Consider the following 25,994-nt stretch of genomic DNA (forward strand, 5'->3'; position numbering starts at 1 on the left):
CTGGGTCTTTTCTCAGCATCCTTGGGATGGTGAGATAAACAGAAAGTGTTTTGAAACTGGACAGGAACTATTCATGAATGACATCCTCAGGGTTTTTGTGAATTTCCAGCAGTCTCTTTCTTCAACTGAATCAGCATTGTTTCTGCCTTTTAACTGATGGAGAAAGAGGTACAAATTGGCTTTCTCCAGGGAATTCTTATTTTCCTTATTGAGTTTTGGGGCCATCATTTGAAATTGGTTAGATTATCATTTGATATTTGTCAACCATGTTAACAGCACAGAAATGGTAAAATGTTTTCCATATTAGAAACTCTTTCTGAAAGCTTCATTAGGGGAAAAGGCAGAGGTGCCTTTTCTCCTACATAACCCTTTTTCTCTGGGATGTCTGCTATGAACAATTCCAGAATGCAATTGGAAATGATTGAGTCCTGAAGGAACTGGCTGATGCAGTCACCAAGCCACTCGTAATGATATCCAAAGTCCTGGTGATCAGGCAGAGGTCCCTGGTGACTGGAAAAAAGGCAGAATAGCACTCATTTTTTAAGAAGAGTAGAAAGGACCCAGGGAAAAAGCACCTTGTCTGACTCTCCTCAGTGCCAGAGGAGACCGTGGAGCAAATCCTCCTGGAAGCTATGCTAAGGCCCATAAAAGAGAGGGAGGTGCTATGGGATAACCAACATGGCTTCCCCAAGGGCAGGTCCAGCCTGACCAACCTTGTCGCTTTCTACAGTGGTGTAACTGCAGCAATGGACAGGGGAAGAGCCTCTGATACCCTCTGTCTGGACTTCAGAAAGGCCTTTGACATCGTCCCCCACGACATCCTTCTCTCCAAATTGGGAAGATATGATGGGTGGACCATTTAATGGAAGTGGTTATGGGATTGTACGTAGAGAGTGGTGGTCAGTGGCTCAGTGTCCAGATGGAGATCAGTGATGAGTGGTGTCAGGGGTTGGTACTGGGACCAGTACTCTTTAACATCTTCATCAGTGACATCAACAGTGGGATGGAATGCAGCCTTAGGAAGTTTGCAGATGGCATCAAACTGTGTGTGGTGAGGTCACACACCCGAGGGATGGGATACCATCAAAGAGACCCAGACAGGCTGAGCAGTGGGCCCAAGAGAACCTTACGGGTTCAGCAAAGCCAAGAGTGAGGTCTGCACCTGGATTGTGGCAGCCTGCACTCAGTACAAGCTGGAGGCATGAGGATGGAGCACAGCCCTGCCAGAAAGGACCTGGGGGTGCTGGTGGGTGGCAGCTGGACAGGAGCCAGCACTGTGCCCTCACAGCACAGAAAGCCAACCGTATCCTGGGTGCATCCAAAGCAGTGCTGCCAGCAGGGCCATGGAGGGGATCTGCCCCTCTGCTCTGCATTGAGACCTCACCTGGAGCACTGCATCCAGACGGGGAGTCCTGAGCACAGGAGGGATGTGGAGCTGTTGGAGCACATCAGAGGAGGGCCACAGAAGTGATCCCAGGGATGGGACACTGCCCTGCAAGGACAGGCTGAGAGCTGGGGCTGTGCAGCATGGAGAAAAGAAGGCTGTGGGGAGATCTGAGACCTGAGACCTTCGGTATCTAAAGTGGGGGTTAATAAGAAAGAAGGCTTTGTAGCATGGTCTGTGTGATAGGACAAGGGGAAATAGTTTCAAACTGAAAAAGGGGAGATTTATATTGGGCATAAGGAAGTAGTTTTCTACAGTAAGAGCAGCGAGGCATTGGAACAGGCTGTCCAGAGAAGTGGTGGATGCCCCATCCTTGGAGGCATCTGAAGTTAGGCCTGACCAGGCTCTGGGCGTCCTTACTGAGCAGCAGATGTTCCTGTTCATGGCAAGGCAGTTGGACTGGGTGATCTTTAATGGTCCCTTCCAACTCAGAAGATGCTATGGGTCTCTGATGCCTCCTCTAGTAATGTCTTCTTTCTCACTTTGATTCCTAGGTTTTTGGGTCCACTGCAATGACTCCAAACTGAATGTATGCAGCGTGGAGGAGGTGTGCAAAACCCAGGCCTACATTCTTTTTTACACTCAAAGAACCGTGCAGGACAAAGCAAGAATCTCAGAAAAACAACTCCAAGCTCAGGTGCTGTCCAAAAATACTGATAAAGACAGAAGACTGACATTCCCATGATGGGAAACTATGACTCAATTAATGGTCTCTTGTTTGTTTGTTTTTGTTTTTTAAACCATTAGTGTTCACATCTTTCCTCTCTGTAGGGAAAAGGGCTGGCTGCAGGAAGGGGATCAGGTTGTGGTGCTGTTTGCCCAGGTTTGGAGAAATGTATCAAGTTCTCATATGTAAGACTGTAGTCAGAAACTTGTTTTTTAAACAAGGTTGTTGAATTACTCAAAGCAAAGAGTTTGATGCTTCGTATCGTTAGTCTCATATTAAAATGGAATTGAGTAAGGCATATAAGAAATGAGCACAACCAAGAAATAGCAGCATTCAGCTGGTATCACAAAACCTTCAGATCGTCGTAGTGCTGATAAACCTCCAGAAGGAGCAGGTTTAGTACCTTCCTTTAACTGTCGTTAGGATTTCCACCCGGGTATTTCTTTTATGGCTGTTGAATAGTTGGAGCTGGCTGCCCTAAAAGCTTTTCTTGCTGGAGAAGTGTTTGACGTTCATCAGCAAGAAGAACGGTTGCCCAGCCCTCAGCTATCTGTGCTACCGATTTCTTTGCCCTCAGATAAAGGCAAACAAATGGCAGGCAATTTCTTTCAATAGGTCTTTTTCTCAGTGTTACTGGGACTTTATGCACACTTCATAGTCTGCTCTCTAGGCTGAACTGAACTGGCAGCTAAATTTGCTAGGAATGTAATTCTGGAAACAGTTCTGCTCTGGAGAATGTTTTTTGTTTTATTTTTTAAAACAAATAAAAAAAACAAACACCTTGTAATAAAACAAGAACGTACCTGTGTGATCAGAGTCACATCTGTGTGCACTGGCAGCAAAAATAAAGGCCTGCACTGCACGTTTCTGCTGGCATAACTTTGCTGATCAGGGTTAGAAAGAAGTGAAAACCCTGACTTGCACAGCTGTGACAGCAGAAGCAGTGACTGGGAGGCAACTTACACTGGCAGACGAGCACTTTGTTTTGGTTTGGTTTGTTTTCCAAGGGAGGTGACAGCAGTCGGAGCCGGAGCAAAGTGCTGCTGACTGCACCTGCAGTGGCAATACTGACAAACTGGTTGTCACACGAGGCCCTGAATGACTGAAGGCAGTGGGGTTGTGCAGGTGCAGTGGGCAGCGTTTAACCTGTGAAACTGTTATTCCTGCTGGGTCATAAAGGGAGGCAATTAAGTTAACTGTCGTATTCCTCAGTTCGAAAAGTTACAGAAATGTGTCTGTGAGTATCATGGTTGTAGAACACAGGGCTCTGATTGACTGGTTCTGGTCAGTCCTCAGCCTGCCGTTGGACCTCAGGAATTTTTGTAGTTTGGAGTCTGGCTGCTCATGTTTCTTATTGTCATCAAATCTGAATATGTGACTGCAAAGAGATGTGTTGCATTTCTTGTTGGTTCTTTTTTTCTTCTTTCCTGAAGCAGCTATGGGTTGAAGCATGCAGTTCTTCAAGCACTTGATGCAGTATTCAGGTAGGGGAGCTGGAAGCTTGTTTTTCTTCCCCTTCCTGCTTTCATCCTGGCTGGCATTGGCCATCAGCCACAAATTGACAGCTGTGCATTATTGTTGGAGTGGGCAAAGAGGAAAATCCCCCAAACACAATTGCTCTTTTTTCACTGCTGCTACTTCAACTTTTGATTTCCTGTGGGCACTTCAGCTGCTGTTAATCACTTCAGTCATGCAGAGATGAGCAGAGCAAACAAACTCCTCTTTTGTTGGAGCACAGCGCCGCTCTACGTCTCCTCTGTCCATAAAGAATCCCATTTCCTCTGCGTCTGAGCAGTGTGCCACTTTTTCAGCCTGATTTTTAGCAATTAAGAATAATTTGAGTTTGTATGCTTGCTTTATTTTGTGGAGGTTTTTTTTGTTTGTTTGTTTTTAGACAAATCAGTTTGAAACAGTCTTATGGGAACAAATTAAAAGATTTTAATTCTGTTTCTCTAAATGTTGCATGGTCTGGAAGGATTTCCTGTGAATGTCTGCATATCTACGTGTTTACTAGGTAGCTCTTTTTTTTCCCTACTAGTAATAAAAATAAATAAAAATATTATAGGCCAGACTGAGTACAGAATGACCCAGCTTAGTGCAGGGGAAGCTGGTCTGGCTTCAGCACAGGCAGAAGTTGACATTCATGAAAGAATGAAAATGAAATGCTTGTGGTGTTCAGATCTGTGCTGGAGGCTTCATTAGAGCAGAGTGCAGCTTTGTGGGGACTGCTTGTCTCACAGGGAAAATGAAAGGAAAAAAGGTGTTCGGTGCTGCCTCCTTAATCTCAGAAGTGAAGGGAAAATGGAGCAGTCATGTTTGCAGTGACTGCCACATACTGTGATTGCATCCTGCTTCCCTCGCCTTGTGGGCCGTCTGTGCGCAGATTGATGGTTGTTGCTGTAGTGAGCCAAGACTTTGCTACGAATGCTCATCTTTTGACTGAGAGTTTTGCATTAGTATTTGTATTCAGGTAGAAATAGGGTTGTCATGTGAATGGACTAGATTACAGAGGGGGGTGGGAGCAGCCCATGAGCCGTGGGTGCAGCTGGGTGCCCCGCAGGTTGTGTCGTGTTTGCTGTTGACAGTTTTGACATCAGTGACCTCTCCGCGTAGCCTGGTTGCGCTGGGACGTGGAGATACTGCGGTCAGAAAAATATTGCCCTGATAGGGAAGGAATGAATTATACTTCAAAGTAAACTTGCTTTTTCCAGCACTGTGAGGCTTCTGAGATATTCAGCTTTTATTTGGAAGCGATAGCGTATAGCATTTTTTATGCTGTTTGGTTTCTGTTGGTCTGCTGTAGGCATCTTCATATAAGCATAGCTCAATGTCCCTGCCGTGGTGACACTGTTCTATAGTGTCTTGTTTGCCAGAAATAAAATTGGAAGTTACCTCTTCATATTAATAAGACAAACATCAAGCTTGCAATGACTGAAGCCCACTGAAGTGAATGCCTGCCCGTGGGCTGCCTGTAATGCAAGCTCTGTCCCTCCTTTAATGGTGTGGCTTGAAATCCTGCTCCAATCCAGGTGTGTATTCAGAATCATTCCAAATGTAGGCTCTACTCCTGCAAGCACCTAAGCAACTGATCTAACTTAACTCAGGTGTGGAGGTGACGCTTTTGAGTCCCAAGCTCTGTCTGCAGGATCAGAACCTTTGTTCTGGTTGAACTGGGAGTGGAATTTGTTTCTGTACATGCAGGCACACCTGTGCTGGGGTTTCAGTCATGTAACAAGAAGCCAGCTGCCTTGAGAGATGCTGAGAGCAAGTGTTAGACTCCTGGCACTGTGCAGGTTGCTGTCTGAAGCAAAGCAAACCACAGGACACTTGCAGGCTGTCAGTGTTGTGAGTACGCAGCTCTTGGCACAGAACTGTTCCCAGCACAACCTTCTTCTCTTCTCTTCAACTTGTACGTAAACCAGTGTTAATTTTTTGCTTTTAAGAATGAAGAACCTTAATGTGTTCGTGGCCAGATAGGCTGCAACATTGGCTGTAGTTATTGGGAAATACTTTATTTTAGTTAACATTCTGCCTCTAGCAAGTTAGTTGCATAAATTTGCCTTTGTTACCACTTTACTACCTGCATGCCCAAGTTGAACTATGCATACTGCAAAAACAGTTTCTCTGCAAAGCAATGGGGGAAAAAAAAAAACACAACAAAAAAAAGACACTTTTTTCCCCCGCTGTTTCCAACCAGAACAGTTCTCTGGTCTGGTTTGAAGTTCTCTGTTCAAAGCTGTCAGTTCTCTCACAGCTTTGAAGCTGTCGACATGAAGCAGCAAACAGAATAATGTGCATTAAGTGTGTGACGTCAGACTCTGCTTGGTGGCTGTGTCACCCCCATTTCCTTAGGGGATTCCAGCCATTCTTTTTCAGCACAGGAATGTAATTGGAAACAGTAAAAGCACTGAGTGCATCCTGTGGACTCACTGTCAGAAGTTATTTTTGCTTCTAAAAGGCAAAAGCCATCTTCCTAATGTCCAACTTAAATCTCCTCACTGTTAGCTTGAGACCATTTCCCCTTGTCCTATCACAGCCCCTGCCAGAGTCTGCCCCCTTCTTTCTTACAGCCCCTTCAGATACTGAAATATTGTCCTGGGGGTAATTTAGACACACTTGTGCTGATTGTAACATCCCCAGGCCCGAATGTGCTTAATTGCATCCTGACAAAACTTCTGGCTGCTGCCAGACCCCAGGATAAGCTCCAGTGGAAGTAACAGTACTGCAAAATGAGAAGTATTTATGGAAGATACAATAGACAGGATTAGTTTTACCTGCCAACACAATTTAGTGAGCTAATTTTGTATGATTCCTTAGATTTGGTGCCTTGTATCCAATAACATTTTGCATGGAACAGAAACACTGGGAAATAAGTCCTGACTGAAGCAGCAGATTTGTGTTTTGTAGGTACTCTCAGCATCACTGGCATCTTCACATTTCATGTCCATATGAAGAAGTTGACCAGCAAGCTCAGAGGCTATGATTTTATCCTTACATGTTTGAAATGTCTGTATATGTCATAATTCAAGGAACGGCTTGTTCAGAGGCCAGTTGGATTTAGATTTTCTCGTGTCATCCAGCCCCTTCCAGTCAGTCACTAAGCTGAGCTCTGGCAGAGCGTGTGGTGCAGAGCGAGGAATCGAAGCTCCATGGGGAGTTTTTGGTAGAGGAGCTGTGCCTATGGAAGGGGCCTTCTGTCCCAAACCTGGGTTTGGATATAAAACCTCAATTTAGTGGTATCTCATGTCCGTTACATTAATATTGATGCCTGCTTATTGCAGATGGGAATCTGAAGCATTCCGGCAGGCTTTTGAATTTTGAAACCCACAGCATAGACTGAATGATGAAAAGCAGAATGTGTTTGTCAGCTGTACCTGTTGGTGATGATCTGTCTTAGTTGATTTAAGGGGTGTGCCTTTAGGCCACTCCTGTTGTGCTTGTTTTATTTTAAATTCTGTGATTCTCTGTGTGTGAATGGGTTCCATTTGTGTAAATGATAATTTGCATGGTGGGCCAAAACAGTTCTGAGAGATCCGATGGTCCTACTAATGCAGTTTGGAAAGTACATTTCCAGAAGGGAAGGTGGGGGGTAGAGAGAGGTGGGGGAAAAAAAAGACAAGACCAGCCCAATGGGCCCAGAATTGGCTTTAACCACTGCTATTTATTGTCCCGAAGCATGTGCATGATATGGAGGAATGCACTGCAGTTACAGAGCAGTGCTGTGCTACTGATTTTGTGCAGGCTGGGGGCCAGGAAGGAGAAAGGGAGAAACAAGGGGACAAATAAAGCCAAGCTGAGCACAGCAGCGATTTACTTCCAGGAGAAATGGGAAGCACTGGATTTGGTGACCTTATGTGTCAGAGGACCATGTATTTTGCTGGCAGGGACATTAACAAAATCCAGACGCAGTCTCATCAGCTGCAGTCTGGGTGCAAACATTTCTCCTACTGCTAATCTCGTACTGCCAAATGAATGGTGCTTCTCCATTAAGTATTCCTAAGGAACGGGACCCCAAATTCTCGAGTTTTTAGAGGGAGCTGCCTGCTTAAAGCCCCCCATGTCACTGTAAATGCTTGTGTAGCTGGAAGTGAAACAAGAGATCACGCAGTTGATGATTTGAACGCCATTTGATTTGTACTTCTGTCTCAGTAACGCGCTTTCCGTGGAGGCGGCAGGTGCTGAATGTGATTCTTTCCGTGCTGAACTGCTGGGTCTGGCCCTGACTCCTCAAACTCGGACTTTGCGGGGTAGAAAAGGGCTCCCTCTGTGTCTGCTCCTGTTTTACACTTTCCATGTGAGCACATCTTCATTGGAATGTAGGGCTTTTGAGTGCTTCTCCTCTTGAAGAGGAACAAAGAGGAACAAACGCCCCTCCAGCACGGCAGTGCTAAGTGTCGAGAACTTGGGCTGTAGCCTTCTCTCCTTAGAGAACCATATCCATGCGATGGGGATAATTGTTACACTGAGTCAGTATGAGTGAATCAGTGCAGCGTCTGTGGATTCGCGAGGCTAAAGAATGTATGATAACATGGACAAACCAGAGCTTTGCAGATGAGCAATGCCACTGCCAGCTTGTGGGGCACTGAACGGAATCTGTAGCTGAGGAATTCAGATGGCTTACCCACGTGGCTCCTCCTTTGCACAGGGAGTGCAATGTCTGTTCTGCACAACTCCGTGCCTCTGACTCATGAACGCTTCCTAGCTCATCTTCATTCTCCTCATATTTATTAAATGAAGTTACGAAGCCTGGCCCTTATGGCTGTTGCCTACTGCTATGAGATGAACTCCAAATATCCATGTGAAAACCAAGTGTACAGCTTGTTTGTCAGACGTGCTGAGTACAGGAACATGCCACTGGCAACCTTCAGCCCATTTGGAAGAGGCCCTGTTTCTCGTGTGCTTCAGCTTTGGTTAAGCAGCCACCAGCTATTTAAGGCACAGCCTTCTGTACATTTACCTAAATGAGAGTTTTACAGGAAAGGAACAAGTAGGTATGTTTGTTTCCAGTAAAACTTCAACCAATTTTCTTTTGGGTGAAAACAGCTGCAATGGTCAGGATGGTTAAAACTGTCTTCAAGAAAAGTGCAGCCCAGGCAAACTCCCTTGAGTTGAGACAGGCTTGCAAGGGATGCTGCCAGGGAAGCCCCCCTTTCTGCTGGTGCCCTGGAAGTTCCACTGCTGACCTGAGCAGGGGTAGAAGGAAAGCTAATCCTCAGGGCTTCTGAAGTTAATCCCACTCTAAGATTGCTGGAAGGGTGCTGCTGCAGGCTGGTTAGAACACGAGCATTTCTTTCAGTATGAAATCCCCTTGCAGCCACTATGAAAATGAGTAAAAAGCTACTTTGCTTTCCTGGGTGAGGATCAACACTGGAGTTTGGTGGCTTTTCTGATTTTTTTTTTTCCAGTCACTTCTGTGGGGGCTTTAAGTCAGAACAGCCTCTGGTATCTGCTCTGAGTTTCTGCTCCTTTTGTCACTAATGACTTAAGCTGCTGTGTCCCATGCTGTGCTCCAGACTGAGGCTGCCTCTGCTTCAAGGACGCTTCAAGGCAGCAGCAAGCGACGAGAGAATCCAATTAATTACTGAATGTGTTCAGGCAATCTGGCTGCCTCGCAGCTCGGTGCAAACACTCTTGAAGCACTGCTTCTGATTGCAGGTTGAGCAGCTTTTATTTCAGTTGTTTGTGAAGACAGCAGCCAGTAAGTCACCTATGGCAGCCTTATGTACTTAACTGTGAACTGCCCCCTGCTGAACCCAGGCCTCAGGAGGAGATCAGTGTGTTCTAAATCAAAACCAAGATTAACTACAAAATGACCTACTGTTCTAATTAATCCCCTTTTCCTTCACAAAACCGTTCCTGCAAAATTTGACATCCTTTTGAAGTACAGATAATCCATTTCTTTACAAGATGTTAAAATTTCTGCTTCGAAAACAGCATTTTAAAATATGTTTCAGTAGTGGAATACACTTCTCTTTTGGGGCAGTTCTCAGTCGCAAAACACAGGCAGTACAACTGCAAGAGAATGTTTTCATTTAAAACCCTGTGCATAACTGCCCAAAGAATCCAAAGCCATGTTGCAGTCAGACTGCCACAACGCTCAGGGCTGGGAAGTCATTCTGCTCTTCAGGCAGCGTATTCTGGGAGCTGCAGCGTTCTGTCTCTGATTGAATTCAAGCTACAGCTCCCACGTCAGCCTCATGTCGTGCTTTCAGTGTCCCTTGAACAGCTTCACCACCCATAGCGGGACTTGAAGTCACTAAAGGCAAGTTGTAGTTTGAGTCCAGTGCACAAACATGCTATGCAACACCGAATGGCTTCTTCCCACAGAGCCCTGATTCCTGTACAGTAAGTGCACCAGCTTCATCTCAGCCACACACGATCCATGCACCCTTCTGGTGGTTGCAGTTTACCCACGGCTTCCCACGGTTCTGTTTTCCTTTTGAACAAGGATCCGGCACACAGCCCAGGACTGGATTTGTTTGTTTGTCTTTCGGGTGTGAAATAAAAATCATGTTTTTATGATTTTTGTAAATCTTTACTCTTTTTACACCTTCTTTTTGTAAACTGAAGTTTCTTATTAAAAAAAGAAAAATTTCACTGTGTCATGTAATTATTCTACCTTTATTAAGGAACTAAATGGTGATACAGAAAAGAATTCCATGCACAATGGCTTTACATCCTCCAAGAAACAATTCTCACTGCCTTTTGCAGAATGGGTTGAATAGGAGTTCTCCCTCTGCCACGTGGAAGTTTTCCTGCTCCCTGGCATTGCTTCACATGGGACGGCTTTCAGTGGGAGCAGCAGTTCTGCAAAGGACAAGAATGGAAGGTGCTCTGTGAGCACTTCAGAACTTACAACTGCTGGCGAGCTCCCATTTGGTGCCGGGCTGTGGCAGGAGGGCAACTCTTCCGCCTCGCAGCCGAGTTCTTCCCGGGCTCTGTAAGAGCGGAGTCAAACGGCGCCGTCTCAGTCTGCTTCCCGAGGCAATCCCGCACAACAGCACTTGGGCACAGCGGGCCGCTCCGGGCTGAGGCGCGCTCCAGCCGCAACCCCCCATCCCACCACATCTCCGTCCCACACAACCCGCAGAACGCCCCGAGCTGGAAGGGCCCCACCGGGAGCACCGCGTCCCCGCCGAGGCCGCCCAACCGGATCCCCGCCCGCACGGCGCCGCCCCCGCCGCCGCTCACCGCCGCTACGCCACGGGCTGCGGGGCCATCAGGTCGATGTCCGCCAGGTTGCGGGCGACCCACACTCCGGCAGCGAACAGCCCCACGTTCACCAGCAGGTTCCTGAAAAGCACAGCGGCGGCTGCCTGCGGGCCCCGCGCCCGAGGAGCCGGCCCCGGCCCCGGCCCGGTCCCTCTCCCTCTCCCGCACCGCACCGACCTGCGGAAGTCGTTCCTGTCGGCGGCGAAGCGGTACGCCGCCCGCAGCCACCCGCCCGGGCCCTGCGGAGGAGGGGGACGAGGCTGCGGAGACGATGCAGCAGATCCGCCAGCCTGCGCGCCGCCCGCCGCCATCCCGCCTCGCGCCGCCCGGCGCCGCGCGATGACGTCACCGCCCCCGCCGGCTGCGGCCTCGCGCTCCGCGCCTGCGCGGTAACGCCCCGCCGCGTGCCGAATCCTCTCGTGCGTCGTCGCGCCGGTAACGGCTGTTGCGTCTTGCGCCTCCTAGCGCGGCTGCGGGCGGCGCTGCGCACGGAGCTTCGTCCTCGCTTCGTCCTCGCTTCGCTTCGCCTCGCGGCGGCCCGATCGGCTCTTCACGTCCGGCATCGCGGCGTTGCGGCTCTGCCCTCGTCGCTGGCCCTTCCCTTCGTCGCTCCGCGCTTACAGCCGGCAGGACAGGCTCCGCACCGAGCGGTGGGAATCCCGGCCCCCTCCTCCCGCGCCCTTGGGGCCGTTGCCGCAGCTCGGACCCCTCCGCCCCGTGGGACGAGGGCCACATGTAGGTGCCGCGGCTCCCTCGGGCGGCTGCGGGCGGGACGCCGAGGATGCCGGCCCTCCCCAGCCGGCCCAGGAGTCCGGCGAGCCCGGGCTGGGGGGGCTGGGTCGGATCGGAGCGGGCCCCCTCGCTCCGCCGCCGTCCCACGCGAGAAGGGGCCAACCCCCGAGCCCTGCGGCCCGTTCCCGGCGCCGTTCCCAGGCGTGTGCCGCAAACCTGCGGAGAGCCGTGTGCGGGCGGAGGCCGAGCTGGGCGGGGAGCGTGGGAAGGCTTCGGGGGGCCCGAGAGGTCGGGGCTGAGCGCAGCGGGAACGGCTGTGGATGGCAGCGCTGTGAAGCTGAGCTGGGGGAGATGGGAACGCCCGTGCTGCGGGATGCGCTCACACCGCCTCTTTCCTCGCAGCTGAGCGCTGGTCCGCTAAGGAGCGACTCCGTGCAGGGGAGGGAGCGGGGGTGGAGCAGCGCTTTGGCAAGATGTCCTCGAGGCAGCGGTGCAGGAGGGCGCGCCAGAAGGTAGGTGGGGCTGCGGATGGGGCTGGGAGCACAGGAGCTGTGTGGGACTCGGGAGTGGGGCAGCGAGGATGGGCACCCACTGCTCCGTTGCTTGGGATGCAGAGTAGCTTGGAGAGCATCTCCGTGGTGCAGGAGCGAGTTGGGAAGGCTGGGAATTGTCTGTGACTACAGGTGGGAGGGATTGGGCTCCCCATCCCTGCATGACATCCTTGTTGTAGAGGATGGGGAGGCTGCAGCAGCAGGGAGGCTCTCATGCTGCTTTCGTCTCCCTGTGTCCCCTCTGCAGCCCTATCTGCGTCAGGCTGGGCCGCCGCCTCCACGTGCTCGTGGCCCCCAGGATGACTGGCGCGATCCTCTGTGGGAGCAGCAGCACTGGAGAGCCAGGGGAAGAATGCATCTGGTAAGAGATGAGGGCGAGCAGCAGGGCAGCACGGAGTGGGCAGAGTTGTTGGGGTTCTCCTTCAAATTTGGGTTGTCCAAAGGGTGGGACTCCCCTGGGGAGAGTGGAGAGTTGAGAAGAGCAGAGTGGGCAGGGGAACCCAGAGCACAGCCAAAACCCCCCTGGAAGCCTGCAAGATGTGTGGCTGCTCCATGGGATCAGGCCCAGTCCGCACGGGTTCACGAAAGGCAGGTCGTGCTTTACCGACCTCATGTCCTTCTACCACTGGTTGACCAGTCTGGCAGACGAGGGAAAGGCTGTTGACGTCTGCCTAGACTTGAGCAAAGCCTTTGACACAGCCTGTCACAGTATTCACCTGGGGAAACTGGCTGCCCGTGGCGTGGACAGGTAGACCCTTCTTTGGGTAAGGAACTGGCTGGAGGGCCGTGCGCAGCAGGTCGTGGTGAATGAAGTCCAGCTGGCGACCCGTTTCAAGTGGTGTCCCTTGGGGTTGGGCCCATCTTGTTTAGTATCTTTATTGATGACCTAGATATGAGGGCTTTGAGTGCACCCTCCGTAAGTTTGCAGGTAACACCAAGCTGGGAGATGGTGTCGATCTGCCTGAGGGTAGTGGGGCCCTTCAGAGGATCTGGATAAGCTGGATTGCTGGGCTGAGGTGAATGGGATGAGGTTCAACAAGGCCGAGCGCCGGGTCCTGGACTTTGGCCACAACAAGCCTTGCATTAGAAATAGCATGGCCAGCTGGAGCAGGGAGGTGATCGTCCCCCTGTACTCAGCACTGGTGAGGCTGCACCTCAAGTATTGTGTTCAGTTTTGGGCCCCTCACTACAAGAAAGACATTGAGGCCCTGGAACGTGTCCAGAGAAGGGCAGTGAAATGGTGAGGGATCTGGAGCACAGTTCTTACAAGGGGCAGCAGAGGGAGCTGGGATTGTTCAGTGTGGAGAAGAGGAGGCTCAGGGGAGACCTCACTGCACTCCGTAACTTCCTGAAGAGTAGTTGCGATGAGGAGGGGTTTGGCCTCTTCTCCCAGGCAACAAACAGGACCTGGGGAAGTGGCTGCAAGTTGTTGCAGAGGAGGTTTAGATTAGACACAAGGAACGGCTTTTTTTCTGAGAGTGGTCAGGCAGTGGAATGGCTGCCAGGGAGGTGGTGGAGTCGCCATCCCTGGCAGCGTTCAAGAGGCGCCTGGATGAGGAGCAGCGAGATCTGGTTCAGTGCTTGTGGTAGCAGTGGTGATGGGAGGACGGTTGGACTGGATGATCTTGTAGGTCCTTCCAACCTTGTGATTCTATGACTCTACAATAAATGAGCTGCTGGCCTTACCTGCGGCGGTTTGCTTTGGCAGCCCAGTGCCAGGCAGCCCAGGCCTTTCCATGGCCCTGCTGACATGCGCCGCAACGAGGAGAAATGGAGAAGGGCACCCCGAGACCGTGATGTGCCACCGCCTCCCTCACACCGCAGAGAGGACCAGCAGAGCCGTGAGGTAACGTTAGCCAAGGACTTGCACCAGTGAGGGAGGCGGGCTGGGGAGGGATGGCGGTGTGATGAGGGTGGCAGACAGGGTTACGTTTCTCTGCTGCGCTGTGAGTGGGGGCAGATGATGAGGGCTGCTGTAGTGGATGCGCCACATGCAGGGAGCCAGCCTTGTGTCCGTGCAAGGATCCATGCGTTGGGACGTATCCCAGGGAGAAGTTCTTGTGGGGCATCTCTCTCTGAGGTGCTCTCTCTTGGGTGGATGCTGAGTTGCCTTTCCATCCTTGGGCCCAGCTGGAGAGCAGGACCACGTGGAGAGGCCAGTGTGTGTTGCAGACTTTGGCCATTTGACCCCAACTGAAAACCATGCCGGTTTTCAGTTTCCCAGTCTGACCTGTGCTTTCCCAGGCAGTAGAGCGTTTTTGTAGTTTCTTTGTTCTAGAGAATCTCTCCAGGTGTCTGAGTTTCTCCTTGTACAGCTCAGGGATGCTCCTCAAGGCCGTGCTGTGTTTCCAGGTTGGTGGCTCCTGGGCCAGCAGAGCTGTTCATTCTCTGTATTTCTTTCCGGTTCTAACCTGGAATCCCGTTTCTGGCAGCTTCTGTCACTAAGGGAAAAGCCTTGCTCAAGCTCATGGCCAGCAAACACGTGGTGCACGCTGGCTGGTGAGCAGGCACTTAAAGCCCTGGCCTGGCAAGCTGCCCGTGCAGCGGTTTGGGGCCAGGAAGCAAAAGCCTGCGGTGTCTCTGGCCACGAGCTTCCCCTGTGCGGAAACTGAGCGCCCGGTGAGCGCCGTCAGCTCCTGGCCGAGGCAGCGCTGGAAGGTTTCTGTGCCTGGGAACAGTGTTTCATAGCCGTGATAAGGGCAGCTGTGCTGCTGCCTGAGGCTTGCTGCCTGCAGGACGTGAGATAAGAGAGAAACGCATAGAAAGTGAGGGAATGCCTGAAAGGCTGCGTGGGACGTTGCCTGTGCCTGAGTGAATTTTCCAGGCAGGGCTCACTTCTGCTTTAACCCCTTCAGCCTTTGCTGCTTTTTCTGTGTGGAAGTTTTGTTCCCTGCCAGCTCTGCAGGGCACTTTTGCACCACCGTGGCACTCGCAGAGGTTTGTGCTGTCCCTGCTGCAGGGCACACACGGCCGTGCAGCTGGTGGGTGCTGTTCATCAGGAGATGCTGTGCTGCTCTCCGAGGGACAGCAAAGCTTTCAAATTCCAGTGACAGTCACTTCTGCTTTTCCTGCTGATGTTCTGCAGGGGTTTGTGTGGTTGTCTGCATGCAGGCAGACGTCAGGATGCCCTGCAGAGTCACCTGTTTGCTAAGCTCCGCAAAATGCGGTCCTGGACTTTTACACCACGAATTGTGTAACTGCTGCATCTTAGATCTTTGCTGCACAAGGAGTAAATACTGCAAATAGGTGGCACTGTCCCCACGTCCCTGGCAGCTCCTCATCCTCCTGTCTGTGGATGCCTCGGTGGTGAGGAGGAGGATGTGGGTCTGGTAGGTAACAGCAGGCAAGGAGCTGCTGTAGCTGCTGGTGCTCCCCTCGCAAGGTGACGTGCTGCCACAGTGGCCACCGAGGCTGGGGACGCATTTGTATTGTCCGTGCTGCTGTATTCTTTTCCCAGATCGCAAAGAGCTAATTGATCCGCCCAGTTAGTTAATTGATTTATAGTTGTTGGAGGCTGCAATTAACCGACCAGCTGGAAAGCTGCGTGTTATCTGCCCTGTGGGAGCAGCGCTGGGCAGCAGCCGGCTCCAATGGGCCACGAGCTGCCCTGACGGTGTTAGCACTGCTCAGGTGGCAGCTTTTCAGGTTTGAGCCTGCTCCAGACTTGGAGTTTTTCCTTTTCATCTCCTCCTTTGCTAGTGTTTGGCACCGGGGAGCTCAAGCTTGGTCTCCCTGCTCTCCCTTATCTCCCTCCCACGTTACCACAAGGTCACAAACTCTGCTGTACTCTGTGGAGCAGGGAGGGAGTTTTGCACTGCAGGACAGACCAGTTTGGACCAGCTTGCTATCGCTGCCGGTTGCCAACCACCATCCGTACCCACGTCGGCTTTCAGGCGTGAAAGAAAGCAGATGTTCATTAAGCAGCAGGAAAGTGAGAGGTCTCGTTAGGCGGCTGGGCGAGACGCCTGCCCCGAGCACCGGCACGTCTGGCTGTCGGAGCTGAGGCAACGGGAACGCGGCTCCGATGGAAGCGCGGGCAGAGAGGAGGCGCCGTGTGCGTGGCTGCACCAGCAGGGGGCGCTGGGCCGGCAGCAGCGCCGCGGGCAAAGCTTCCGAGCAGCCCGGCGCTGAGCCGATGGGGTTTGCGGTGCCGCGAGCGGGAGATGGAGCCGGCTGCGGTGTTCGAAGGTGAGCCTGCCCGGACGGCTGTGGCAGCCCGTCGTCCCCGGCAGCTGTTGGCCAGCCCAGCAGCGCTGAACTGCAGCGTCCCGGCGCGGCTGAGCCAGCCCTGCCCGAGGAGCGGAGCTCTCTGTGCTCAGCTTCTGCCGTCTGCGTAGCTGGGGGTGAGGGCAGCATCCCTCGGTGCTGAGTGCTGTCCTGCCGGGGCCACCGCCGCCACCAGACGCTCCTCAGGCTGTGCCGGAGCGGCCGCGCTGCTGGGCGTGCTGCTCCCCAAAATGCCCCTGGCACAAAGCTGGGAGCGTCGTGGGAGAGCGTGGCAGCCACGGATTGAGGCAAAGGCCCGGCCTGGGCTGTGGGTTCAGTTCCCAGGAGATGTGCTTGCTCTCTGCCTGAGCCACCATCCCTGCGGGAGCCTCCAGAGGCGCGAATGAGGCAGCAGTGAGGGCTGTTGTGGGGCTGATGGAGCGACTGGCACGGCGCAGTGAGTTTGCAGGCTCTGCATTAAGCTGCGCCTTAAACAAGGGTTGGTTAAAAAAAAGAGTAACTGGGGAGAAGAAATTGTCTGCTTCTGTTTATTGGAGACCAGTTGGAGCAGAGGAGCCATTTCAGGGGTGTGCAGCCCTTAGGAGATGAGGGGGGGCTGCAGTCATGCTCCGAAGCAACCAGTGGGAAGGCAGTGATTGCAGCACACTTCCCTGACCCCTATCAGCCGCACTCAGACAATGTTCTAAACGTGCTCTGAGCAAGCTGTTACAGTCTGTACCTCATCAGTGTCCCAGGGAAGGTGAGTTAGGTTGGGTGAGGCTGTACAACCTGTCCTGCTGGCACAGCGGTCGCAGGTCTGGATCCGGGGGTTGCGTGCTGGGCAGGTCTCAGGCCGGCTGAGGGGAACCCAGATGTCCTCAGCATCCTGACTGGATCCCCTTTTCTCACATGGCTTCCTGTGATAAGCAAGAAAGTACTGAGTCACAAGTTATGCAAATTAGGAAATAAACATGCATATGGAAAAGGTATGATTTGCCAAGGAAAATGGAAGTGAATCTTTGATTGATTCCTTAAGACCTTGTTTTTGTGATGTGCTTTTGTGCTTCCTGTGTCTTTGCTGTAGGTGTTATTCGCCCTTTTTCTTCACTGATTCCAGGCACAGCTGAGGCTCTTGACAGAAGTGCTGATCTGCGTGTTGTTAAGCCTAGATAGGGCGGGTGGGGTGAGAGAGGCATAGCCATGGCTTATCCAGCCTGCCCAACTCGGGGCAGCTTTCTAAGTTTCGTGCATCAAGACCCCTCATTTTCTGCAGCTTCTGCCGCATGTCCCCTGCCGACTGTCCATACGCAATGATGTGAGTTGCTGGATACCTGTTTCTGATCCTGGATCTAAGGATGTGTGTTTCCTTGTGGTACCTCTAAGCCTATCCAGAAACTCCGGAGGAGTCTCTCTTGCTCCTTGCTCTATAGCATACAGGGCAGACCAACTGACAGTCCGGGGGTGGCTCTCCATTCCTTTTACTGCCCACTCTCGGTTTGCTCTTAGGCCGTCTCGCTCAGGTGCCCTGTCCAGATCCGTGCCCCATCTGGTCCTCCTGCTTCCCTTTGGGAGCTCAGAAAGCACTTTGCTTCACGAATTAGAAAGCAGCAACAGGGGAACCTGGGGGAGCTCCGGGGAGGGAAGAATCCTCTTCTTCCTCCGAATATTCTGTCCGTTCAATACCAAGGCCTCTTAGCCCTGGAGCCTGACAGTGACCAAACAATTCATCAGGGGTTCTAGTTTTTGTTAGTCTGGTGCACTGCTGCCCTGTGCTACGTGCTGAGCAGCAACGCTTCATTTTCCTGTTGCCTGTTGTTCGTTGCTCTTTTTCTAATGCTAACACTGAAGGGTCCTGCAGGGCCCCCATCCCACATCCTTTTTGCCATTCTGGGAGGTTTTGGAGGGTAAAGAACATGTCTGCATATGCGACCTCGTCCCATTTGCCTTCCCTTCTTAGAAACAGCATTAGTTGCAAAATAGTATTGTAGTTTAAGGTCCCATTTAGGGGCCACTTTTCCCCATCTTCTGACTTGTATAGCATCCACCACTGGTTGCAGTATTTTATCAGGGTTTTCTTATTCAAAGTGCCCCCTGGCCCTCCTGCAACATCCTTCCAAGGTGCCAATATACACCCGAGAGGTGTCTTTTTAGGTATTTCTTTCCCTTGTGACCTCCCATAGCGCTGTTCTGTTGTTTGATTAGTTTATTAATGTTTCCACAAATCGCTCCTTCTATCCTAAAGTTTCCCCTAAACAATCCCCAGAACTCGTTCCCCCACTCCTGTCCACACTCTGGGCACGAGTAACACCAATACCCTCGATTTATGTCTTTAGTATAGCATAAACTGGACAGCATACATTTGTTCTGTGAAATATACACCTTTCTTCCTGTCCCTCCCCGTAATTTATGACATATAAGTTCCATATTCATCCCACTCCAACAAGTTCATTTACATTTACACTAAAACCATTCGGATCTGCTTTTTCCCAGTCTATCAAACATAATTCATACAGGGAGTTGTGCAGACAATTAACAGCTTCTGCTTCGTCCGCCTGCGGCCGTTTCCCTGGTGGGAGGACAGGACCAGGGCTCCGCTGCCCCTCCGTAGCTCAGCTGCGTCTCAGTCGCACCACGTTCACTCCGACGCTGAGGTTTGCCGGCTCAGGTGCCGTCTCAGTTTGGATGTTTAGGAGGATATCCCAGACGTGTCGGCAGCCGTTGTTCGAACACACAGCGCTGGATGTTTGCAGCAGATGGTAACAACAGTGCAGATTGCTGTTCCTGGCCGTGGCTCAGTGATGTAGGTTACCATTGGGCAGCTGTCAGCACTGTACCTCGCTAACCTGGGCTGGGACGTAAACCCACAATGCCTGCAGTTAACGTGGGTTCCAGATTTCTACGAACCCGTGACTCCCAGTGCCCAGCGCCAGCCTGGCTTACAAGTGCCAGCCAGATGTGGGGCTCAAACCCACCATCCCTGGAATCAGATACAGTGCTGCAAAATGCCTGTCCCATGTAATCTTCCCGTCCTGTACCTCTGGACCAGTCCACCCTCAGGGTAAACCCTCCTGCTGGGGCGTCCCCCCCCATCTCACAGAGTCCCCTGCTCCTGCATACGCGTAACAGAGCCTTCCTTTAAACGTACCTGCTCCGCTTCCAGACGGTCCTTGTCTGTCCTGCAGTGATCAGAGGAGCAGGGGGAGTCCCTCCAAGAATTCTCAGGGCGCGACAAAGGCGTCCCCCTCCTCAACCGCTCCTGCAGCTGAACAGAGCTCCCCAGTCACCTGCTGCCTGCAGAAACTGATTTGTGGAATCAAACTTTCTAACCCACATGGGGTTATAAGAGCAGATACGCCTTTATTCAGCACTGCGCCACACGCTGGGTTCAAGGGGGAGCGCTCCTCCTAGCTTGCACGCCAGAGAGTGGGATTTGTAAGCCAAGCCATACATGTTCAGCAGTATTTCCTGAGACCTATTGACATATGCATTACTTTTCTGGGAATTCATTTACATACTGTCCCTCCCCCCGGTGCATATGCAGTAACTTCCTCTGGTGGTTGTTGGATGAAGGTTCGACGTCCTCCTCCCCACCTGGTGGTCGTTCCTGGATGAAGTCCATAGTATTCCTGGCCGTGTCCTTCCGACCTTTGTCCCAGTTTTGAGCTCTTCGGCCACCCTGTGTGCCTCTGCAGTTTCTTATCCTGTTTGTTCCTCTTTCCATTGTTATCTCATTGGACCCTTTCTGCTTTGAGAAGGCTTCCTTTTGGGTCTGTGCTTGGGCTAGCAAAAGTAAAACTAAGCAATTCCTTCTGAGTTAGCAAAAGTTAAACTAAGCGATGCTACGTGCGAATTCTTTTTGAGTTAGCAAAACCAAACGGTGTTATGGACCCTTATATCCTGTATTTTTCAGCCTATATCTCAGCGTTGCAGCTTGGCTTTGGCGCCTTGCAGCAAATAAGCGGGCAGGAGGGGTACAAAGGTAGTTGGCCGGGGGGGGGGGGATTAACAGCCAGCTGCTGACAGCCGCTGCTTCCTGTTGGGCTGCATTCAGCAAACAGAGGTGGTGCGATCTGCCCTGTGTGTGGAGGAGGTTCCGTCCTCACTGCATCCCCCACTCGCTGGTGCTGGTCTCTGCCAGCAGGTGAGCCCCCTGCGAGGCCCCCTGGGACTGATGTGCCAGGTAAAACCCCGATCTGGGGATAAAAGTGTTTATTTTCTTGCTACTGTGCTCCTTGCTGCCCAGTAGCTCGGTGCCTGCTGCTCGGCGGGACAAGGGGAGGGTGTCTGTGCTGTGGCTCCTGGCAGGATGCTGAGGATGCCCTGCTGCTCCAAGAGCCCGCTGTCCCCAGTTGGCGATGTCAGGGCAGAGCCAGCCCTGCTTGCCCTGCTGCTGTACTGTGCAATAAGCACTGAGCCCTGCGGCCACTGGGGGGGAAGTCTGTGAAGTGCCCTGGTGCTGTGAGCCAACACAGCAGGAACAATAGTGGGATGGTGCTGCTGGGCGCTGTGACCTGTGCAGGGTGCACTGGGCAGTGGAAGCATCGCTGTGAGCAGGTGGAGATCTGGGATGGGTGGGGAGACCCGGCAGTGGATGTGTGCGGTGTGAGGGAACAGCACCAGCACTGCGGGGAACCTCGTCCCCTCCAGGGCTGGGGAGCAGTTCTGCACTGCCTTCACTGCTGGCAGTACCGCGTTGTGCTTCAGGGGGTCCAAGTGCTCGGAGCTCAGCAGAGCAGGGACAGCTGTGGGTGGCACCACTGGCAAAGCTGACCCCAAAACGGACCCCAAACAGACGTAATGCCCATCCTGCAAGATGTACTCACCCACACCTCTTTCTGTACAGCCCAGTGAGTACTTGCTGAGGACCTCTGTGCAGGGATCAGGGCTGGAGCAACGCTTTGGCAAGATGTCCTCGAGGCAGCGGTGCAGGAGGGGGCCCTGGACCTTTCCCTGGGGGGTAGGTGGAGCTGAGGTTGTGGCTGGGAGCACAGGAGCTGTGTGGGACTCGGGAGTGGGGCAGCGAGGGTGGGCACCCACTGCTCCGTTGCTTGGGATGCAGAGTAGCTTGGAGAGCATCTCCGTGGTGCAGGAGCGAGTTGGGAAGGCTGGGAATTGTCTGTGACTACAGGTGGGAGGGATTGGGCTCCCCATCCCTGCATGACATCCTTGTTGTAGAGGAGGGGGAGGCTGCAGCAGCGGGGAGGCTCTCATGCTGCTTTCCTCTCCCTGTGTCTCTGCAGCCCTATCCGCGTCAGGCTGGGCCGCCGCCTCCACGTGCTCGTGGCCCCCAGGATGACTGGCGCGATCCTCTGTGGGAGCAGCAGCACTGGAGAGCCAGGGGAAGAATGCATCTGGTAAGAGATGGGGTGTGGGCAGAGCTGTTGGGGTTCTCCTTCAAATTTGGGTTGTCCAAAGGGTGGGATTCCATTGGGAAGAGGAGAACTGGAAAGGGGAGCACAGAGCACAGGCAGTATCTCCCTAGAAGCCTGCAGGGTGCATTGCTGCTCCAAATGAGCCTCTGGCCTCACCTGCGGCGGTTTGCTTTGGCAGCCTGGTGCCAGGCAGCCCAGGCCTTTCCCTGGCCCTGCTGATATCCTCCAGAATGAGGAGAATTGGATACGGTCCTCCCAGAACCGTGATGTGCCACCACCTCCCTGGATGTACAGAGAGGACCGGCAGAGCCATAAATTTGTCATGGACTTACAGCCGGTGAGGGAGGCAGGCTGGGGAGGAATGGCGGTGGCCGTGGCACCTGGGATGGGCTGCCCTCATGCCAGCTGGCGTGTCTCCTTACTTGCTCAGCGTGTAAACCACTGCTCTCCTCAGATACCACAGCTGCGTCACCGGGACTTCTTGGCCCAGCCTGAGTTCCCCAGCCAGGAGCAGCGTCCTGCTGGATTCCCATGGTGGGTGCCTGCAGTGAGGCTGGGGCAGTGGCTGGAAAGGGGTTGTCTTATACATCCTGCTGCGGGTCTGGGCTGAGCACAGCTCGCGTGGCTTGGCTGAGGAGTGGTGGTCCCTTCTGGGGTCTCGGGTGGAGGGGGAGCTGTGCTGCATGTGCAAACAGGTCTTGGCTCAGCTGTGGCACACAGCAATTGGCTGCGGGCAGCAGGCTGGTGCAGTGGGTTAAACAGTGCTCCAGGCAGCGCGGCATTGAAGCTGACCCTGCTGAAGGTGGGAGGTTGCGCCAGAGATCCTCGCCAGCCTGAATTTCCCTTGGGGCTGCCTTTGCTCCTGCAGGGAGCAAGAAGCCTCCTGGGACAACTGCTTCCCCCGGCGCCACTATGGCCCACGCCGGAGACGCTACCGACTCCTTCGGCCCATCCAGCAGGAGACAGCAGACTACAGCCGTTCTCCCCGCAGCTCCCAAGGTTGGTGCTGCTGCAGCGCTGGCTGCTGCCCAGGACCCCTCTGTGGTGTGTGCAGCCAGCAGCATCTGCGTGGGGAGGGTTGGCACTTTGCTTATAAAGTGCTGTTGTGTTTCCGCAGGCTACCATCCATCCTGCAAGCCCTCTCGGTCCTGCTCCCCGGAGAGCCAGCCAGGGGTCAGAGAGCAGCTCGCTGCTCCCCAGTCACCTGCTGCCTGCAGAAACAGTCTGCAAAGCCAGCAGCAGGTGGGTGAGGGGGGTTTGTACCCCAAGTACACGGTGCTGACTCCAGTTTCACGGCCACATGGATCCCTTGGTGCTGCCATGGCCTTGACCGGCAGGATTTCCCCCAGGGCCAGCTGGTGGCGAGCAGCGAGGCGCCGCAACAGCCCGGGCATGCAGCGAAGAACCCAGAGAAGAGCCTGGGCACTGACCCCCAAGCAGCAGAGCAGGAGCCAGCGGCAGGAGCAAAGCCAGTACGTGTGCACCTCTTTCCCGAGTGCAGATGGAGAGACTTTCACCCGGGGAGCCGCCCAGCTCGGGGGATCCGTTCCACCTGTGTCACACCTCGCTTCTCTCTCTCACTCTTCACTTTGGTGTCTCTTGGACAGAAGTGGGAGCAGCCTGATGGTTTCCTGACTTTTCTCTTGGGCTGCGCATGCCCCGGTTTCCTTTGGGTTTCAGCACTCTGCCTGTCCTGTCTCCCAGCTCATCCCTGCCTCATGCTATTGCGTGTCTGCAGGTTGAGCCCGAAGGAGGAGAGGGAGCTGCAGACAACGAGCAGCTCTGTGCCCTGGAGTTGGAGCCAGTCTCCTCGGAGACATCCAGCACCAGCGAGGAGGAAGGCTTGGAGCTGGTACGCGCTCATGCATCTGTCTCCTCTTTCTGCCTAAATGTCGTGCCACCAGGGAGGTGGGATTTTGTGGTCCCCTCCATGAACCTCATTCTTCCATTTGCCCAGGCTGTATCCAAATGCCTCTGTGTGGACTCTGAAATGCAGCCGTAGTGCTTTGCACTGATAAAACCACGCAGTCAAAGCGCCCCTGAGGCTAGTGGAAGTGCTGAGCTGTATCCGCACAGTCCATTATCTCTGCAGCCTGCTGAGGCTGTCAGTGCTGGCCCCATTTTGGAGGCACACGCTGAGCTCTGCCTGCCCTCTCAAGCATGGCAGCGTCTGCCACGTGTTGCTGGTGAAGCAAAGGTGGTGGCTGCCCGGGATGGGGTGGGTTTGAGCCTGTGGCTGCACTACTCTGTGCTGTTTCCTCCCGGGAGAAGAGTGCCTGAGGTTTCCCTTCCTGAAGGCAGCAGCATTAGCTTGCAGTGCTGGCTCCCGCTGTTCTCACACAGCCTCTGTTTTCATCCCCTGGGCGCCTTCCCACCGCTTCTTTGCGGCCTTCACCAATCTGAACACTCGCAGATCCCGCTGGAAGTTACTGCAGAGCCCAGCAGCACACAGCCCAGCACGGCCGGCTCCAGTGTCTGCACTGAGGCAGCAGCACCAGCCAGGAGCGGGCAGCCTCCTTGGGCTTGGACAGAGCTGGTACGTGCGCAGCCCTGCCCTGTGCACTGTGCCAGAATGGTGCCCGCGTGTCTCTGGGAAGCACCTGCAGGGAGGCCCAGGAGCATTAATCTAGGCCAGGAGCCTCGGGGGGAGTTCCTCTGTGGCGTCCCCAGTCACAGGGTTTCGTCCTGGGGGTAAAGCCTTGCTTTATTTGGATGCGGAGCCCATAGCAGCCCTGGTGCTGGCTCTTCAGGAGAGGCTGATAAATGGGAGTCCGTGTGGAGAAAGGCCAAAAAAAGAACGTGGAGATTGAGAGCGTGCTGCAGCGTGAGCAAGGCCAGGAGTCGAGCTGCACTGAAGCAAACCAGGGTGCTGCAGGGAGGCCGAATTGTGGCCTGGTGGGGAAGGGAAATCAGCCAGCGGGGCCCTCGGCTCTTGAAGGCAAGGCTCCTGGGCTGCAGTGGAAGTGGGAAGCAAGGGGCCGCCTCGTGCACGTGGGGGAAGGCGGCGGGGTCCCAGCAGGTTCCCCCCAGGCTGACTGGTCCCCAGCCTGCAGTTCCAAGGTGCTGCCGGCCCCAACCCGTTCCCTTGCCCAGGCCTTCTCCCCGTCAGGCGTCCAACCGCACCTCCCTTCTTCCACCGCCCAGGCTGCAGGTTTCCAGGGCTTACCCCGCCCCCCGCGCTCCGCACATTCCGGCACGGACCTGCGCTCCACCGCCATCCTCACCAAGAAGGAGAGCATCGAGCAGGTGAGTCCTGGCACAGGCGAGGGCGAGCGGGACCGGCCGTGGGCAGGAGAGCCGTTGGGAGCTTCAGAACCCACAGGGTTCTCCCTTGGAAAGAATCCAGCGGAGGGCCACAAAGATGGTGGGGGGCCTGGAGCATCTCTTATGAAGAAAGGCTGAGTGAACTGGGTCTGATCAGCCTCAAGAAAAGAAGACTGAGAGGGGACCTGATCCAGGTCTATAAATATCTATGGTGTGGGGGGCAGAATGGCGAGGCCGGACTCTTTTCAGTGGTGAGTGGAGACAGGACAAGGGGAAATGGCTGGAAACTGCAGCATAGGAAGTTCTGCACCAATGTGCACAAGAACTTCTGTACAGTGAGGTGACGGAGCACTGGAACAGGCTGCCAGGGAGGTGGTGGAGTCTCCTTCTCTGGAGATGTTCAAGACCTGCCTGGATGCCGACCTGTGCGACCTGCTGTAGGGAACTGCTTTGGCAGGGGGTTGGACTCGATGAGCTCTGGAGGTCCCTTCCAACCCCTACAATTCTGTGATTCTGTGGGGGAAAGGAGCAGAGCCGGGTGGCAGCGAGCCGTGGGGCAGCTCAGCACAGCGCTGCGGGGAGAGGCTGCCGCCTCTGGGACGCTCTGAGGGAAGAAAGAACCGCTTTGTGCCGCTGGCAGGGAGATTCTGGGCTGCCCTGTGCTGAACCGCGCCGCTCCCCGCAGGGCTACCACGACTTCTGCCTCCAATTTGCCCTGGTGTCCGCGATGCTGCTGCAGAAGGAGCCCTCCATGGAGGCGCTGCTGATGAAGGCGCTGAGAGCCAACCTAAGCGAGCTCCGCAACCAACTCCTCAAGGAGCTGCAGGACTTCATCCAGCACTACGATGCCACGCACCCCAGCTGCTGAGGAGGGAGCTGTGGGGCTGTGCTGGCACAGCCTGCGCTGGGGCTGCAAGGATGTGCTGCCGTGGGCCCTCCTGGGGGGTTGGGGGTTGGCTGGAGGGGGCTGAGTTTGGAGGGAGGTTGGGGCTGATGTTGTAGGCAGTAACTGGGGAGTGTGGGCAAGATAGGATTCATACGTAGGC

General features: G+C 53.8%; 3 protein-coding genes across 7 annotated transcripts in view; 2 read left to right on the forward strand and 1 right to left on the reverse strand.

Moving 5' to 3' along the window:
* USP49 (ubiquitin specific peptidase 49) overlaps window positions 1-10,208 on the forward strand; it is a 32,154-nt gene extending 21,946 nt beyond the window's left edge. For 3 of the 4 annotated variants that reach the window (XM_052697995.1, XM_052697997.1, XM_052697996.1), the window contains one exon: window positions 1,939-10,208. In XM_052697995.1, the coding sequence (XP_052553955.1) occupies window positions 1,939-2,129 (191 nt within the window). In that variant the 3' untranslated portion in view covers window positions 2,130-10,208. The remainder of the gene's footprint in view (window positions 1-1,938) is intronic. The other variant, XM_052697998.1, reaches the window with a different exon arrangement.
* A 5-nt stretch (window positions 10,209-10,213) lies between these two features.
* On the reverse strand, window positions 10,214-11,168 carry TOMM6 (translocase of outer mitochondrial membrane 6). 2 transcript variants are annotated; one of them, XM_052698014.1, is made up of 3 exons: window positions 11,001-11,164; window positions 10,803-10,904; window positions 10,214-10,418 (listed from the first exon to the last, which is right to left on the reverse strand). In XM_052698014.1, exons 1-2 carry the CDS (start codon window positions 11,132-11,134, stop codon window positions 10,808-10,810), a joined length of 231 nt encoding a protein of 76 aa, XP_052553974.1. In that variant the 5' UTR covers window positions 11,135-11,164; the 3' UTR covers window positions 10,214-10,418; window positions 10,803-10,807. The 2 variants fall into 2 exon arrangements, with proteins under 2 accessions (XP_052553974.1, XP_052553975.1); XM_052698015.1 differs by having other exon boundaries at window positions 10,368-10,549; window positions 11,001-11,168.
* On the forward strand, window positions 11,139-25,893 carry LOC128087960 (serine/arginine repetitive matrix protein 1-like). Its single transcript, XM_052698000.1, has 14 exons — window positions 11,139-11,558; window positions 11,958-12,067; window positions 12,354-12,467; window positions 13,815-13,952; window positions 21,156-21,269; window positions 21,553-21,666; window positions 22,139-22,218; window positions 22,553-22,683; window positions 22,802-22,926; window positions 23,034-23,156; window positions 23,423-23,536; window positions 24,098-24,220; window positions 24,829-24,930; window positions 25,634-25,893. Exons 2-14 carry the CDS (start codon window positions 12,029-12,031, stop codon window positions 25,814-25,816), a joined length of 1,500 nt encoding a protein of 499 aa, XP_052553960.1. The 5' UTR covers window positions 11,139-11,558; window positions 11,958-12,028; the 3' UTR covers window positions 25,817-25,893.
* Window positions 25,894-25,994: the final 101 nt, after the last annotated feature.

This window comes from Tympanuchus pallidicinctus, unplaced genomic scaffold (genome assembly GCF_026119805.1).
Source record: "Tympanuchus pallidicinctus isolate F22 unplaced genomic scaffold, pur_lepc_1.0 scaffold32, whole genome shotgun sequence".
NCBI lineage: Eukaryota > Metazoa > Chordata > Aves > Galliformes > Phasianidae > Tympanuchus > Tympanuchus pallidicinctus.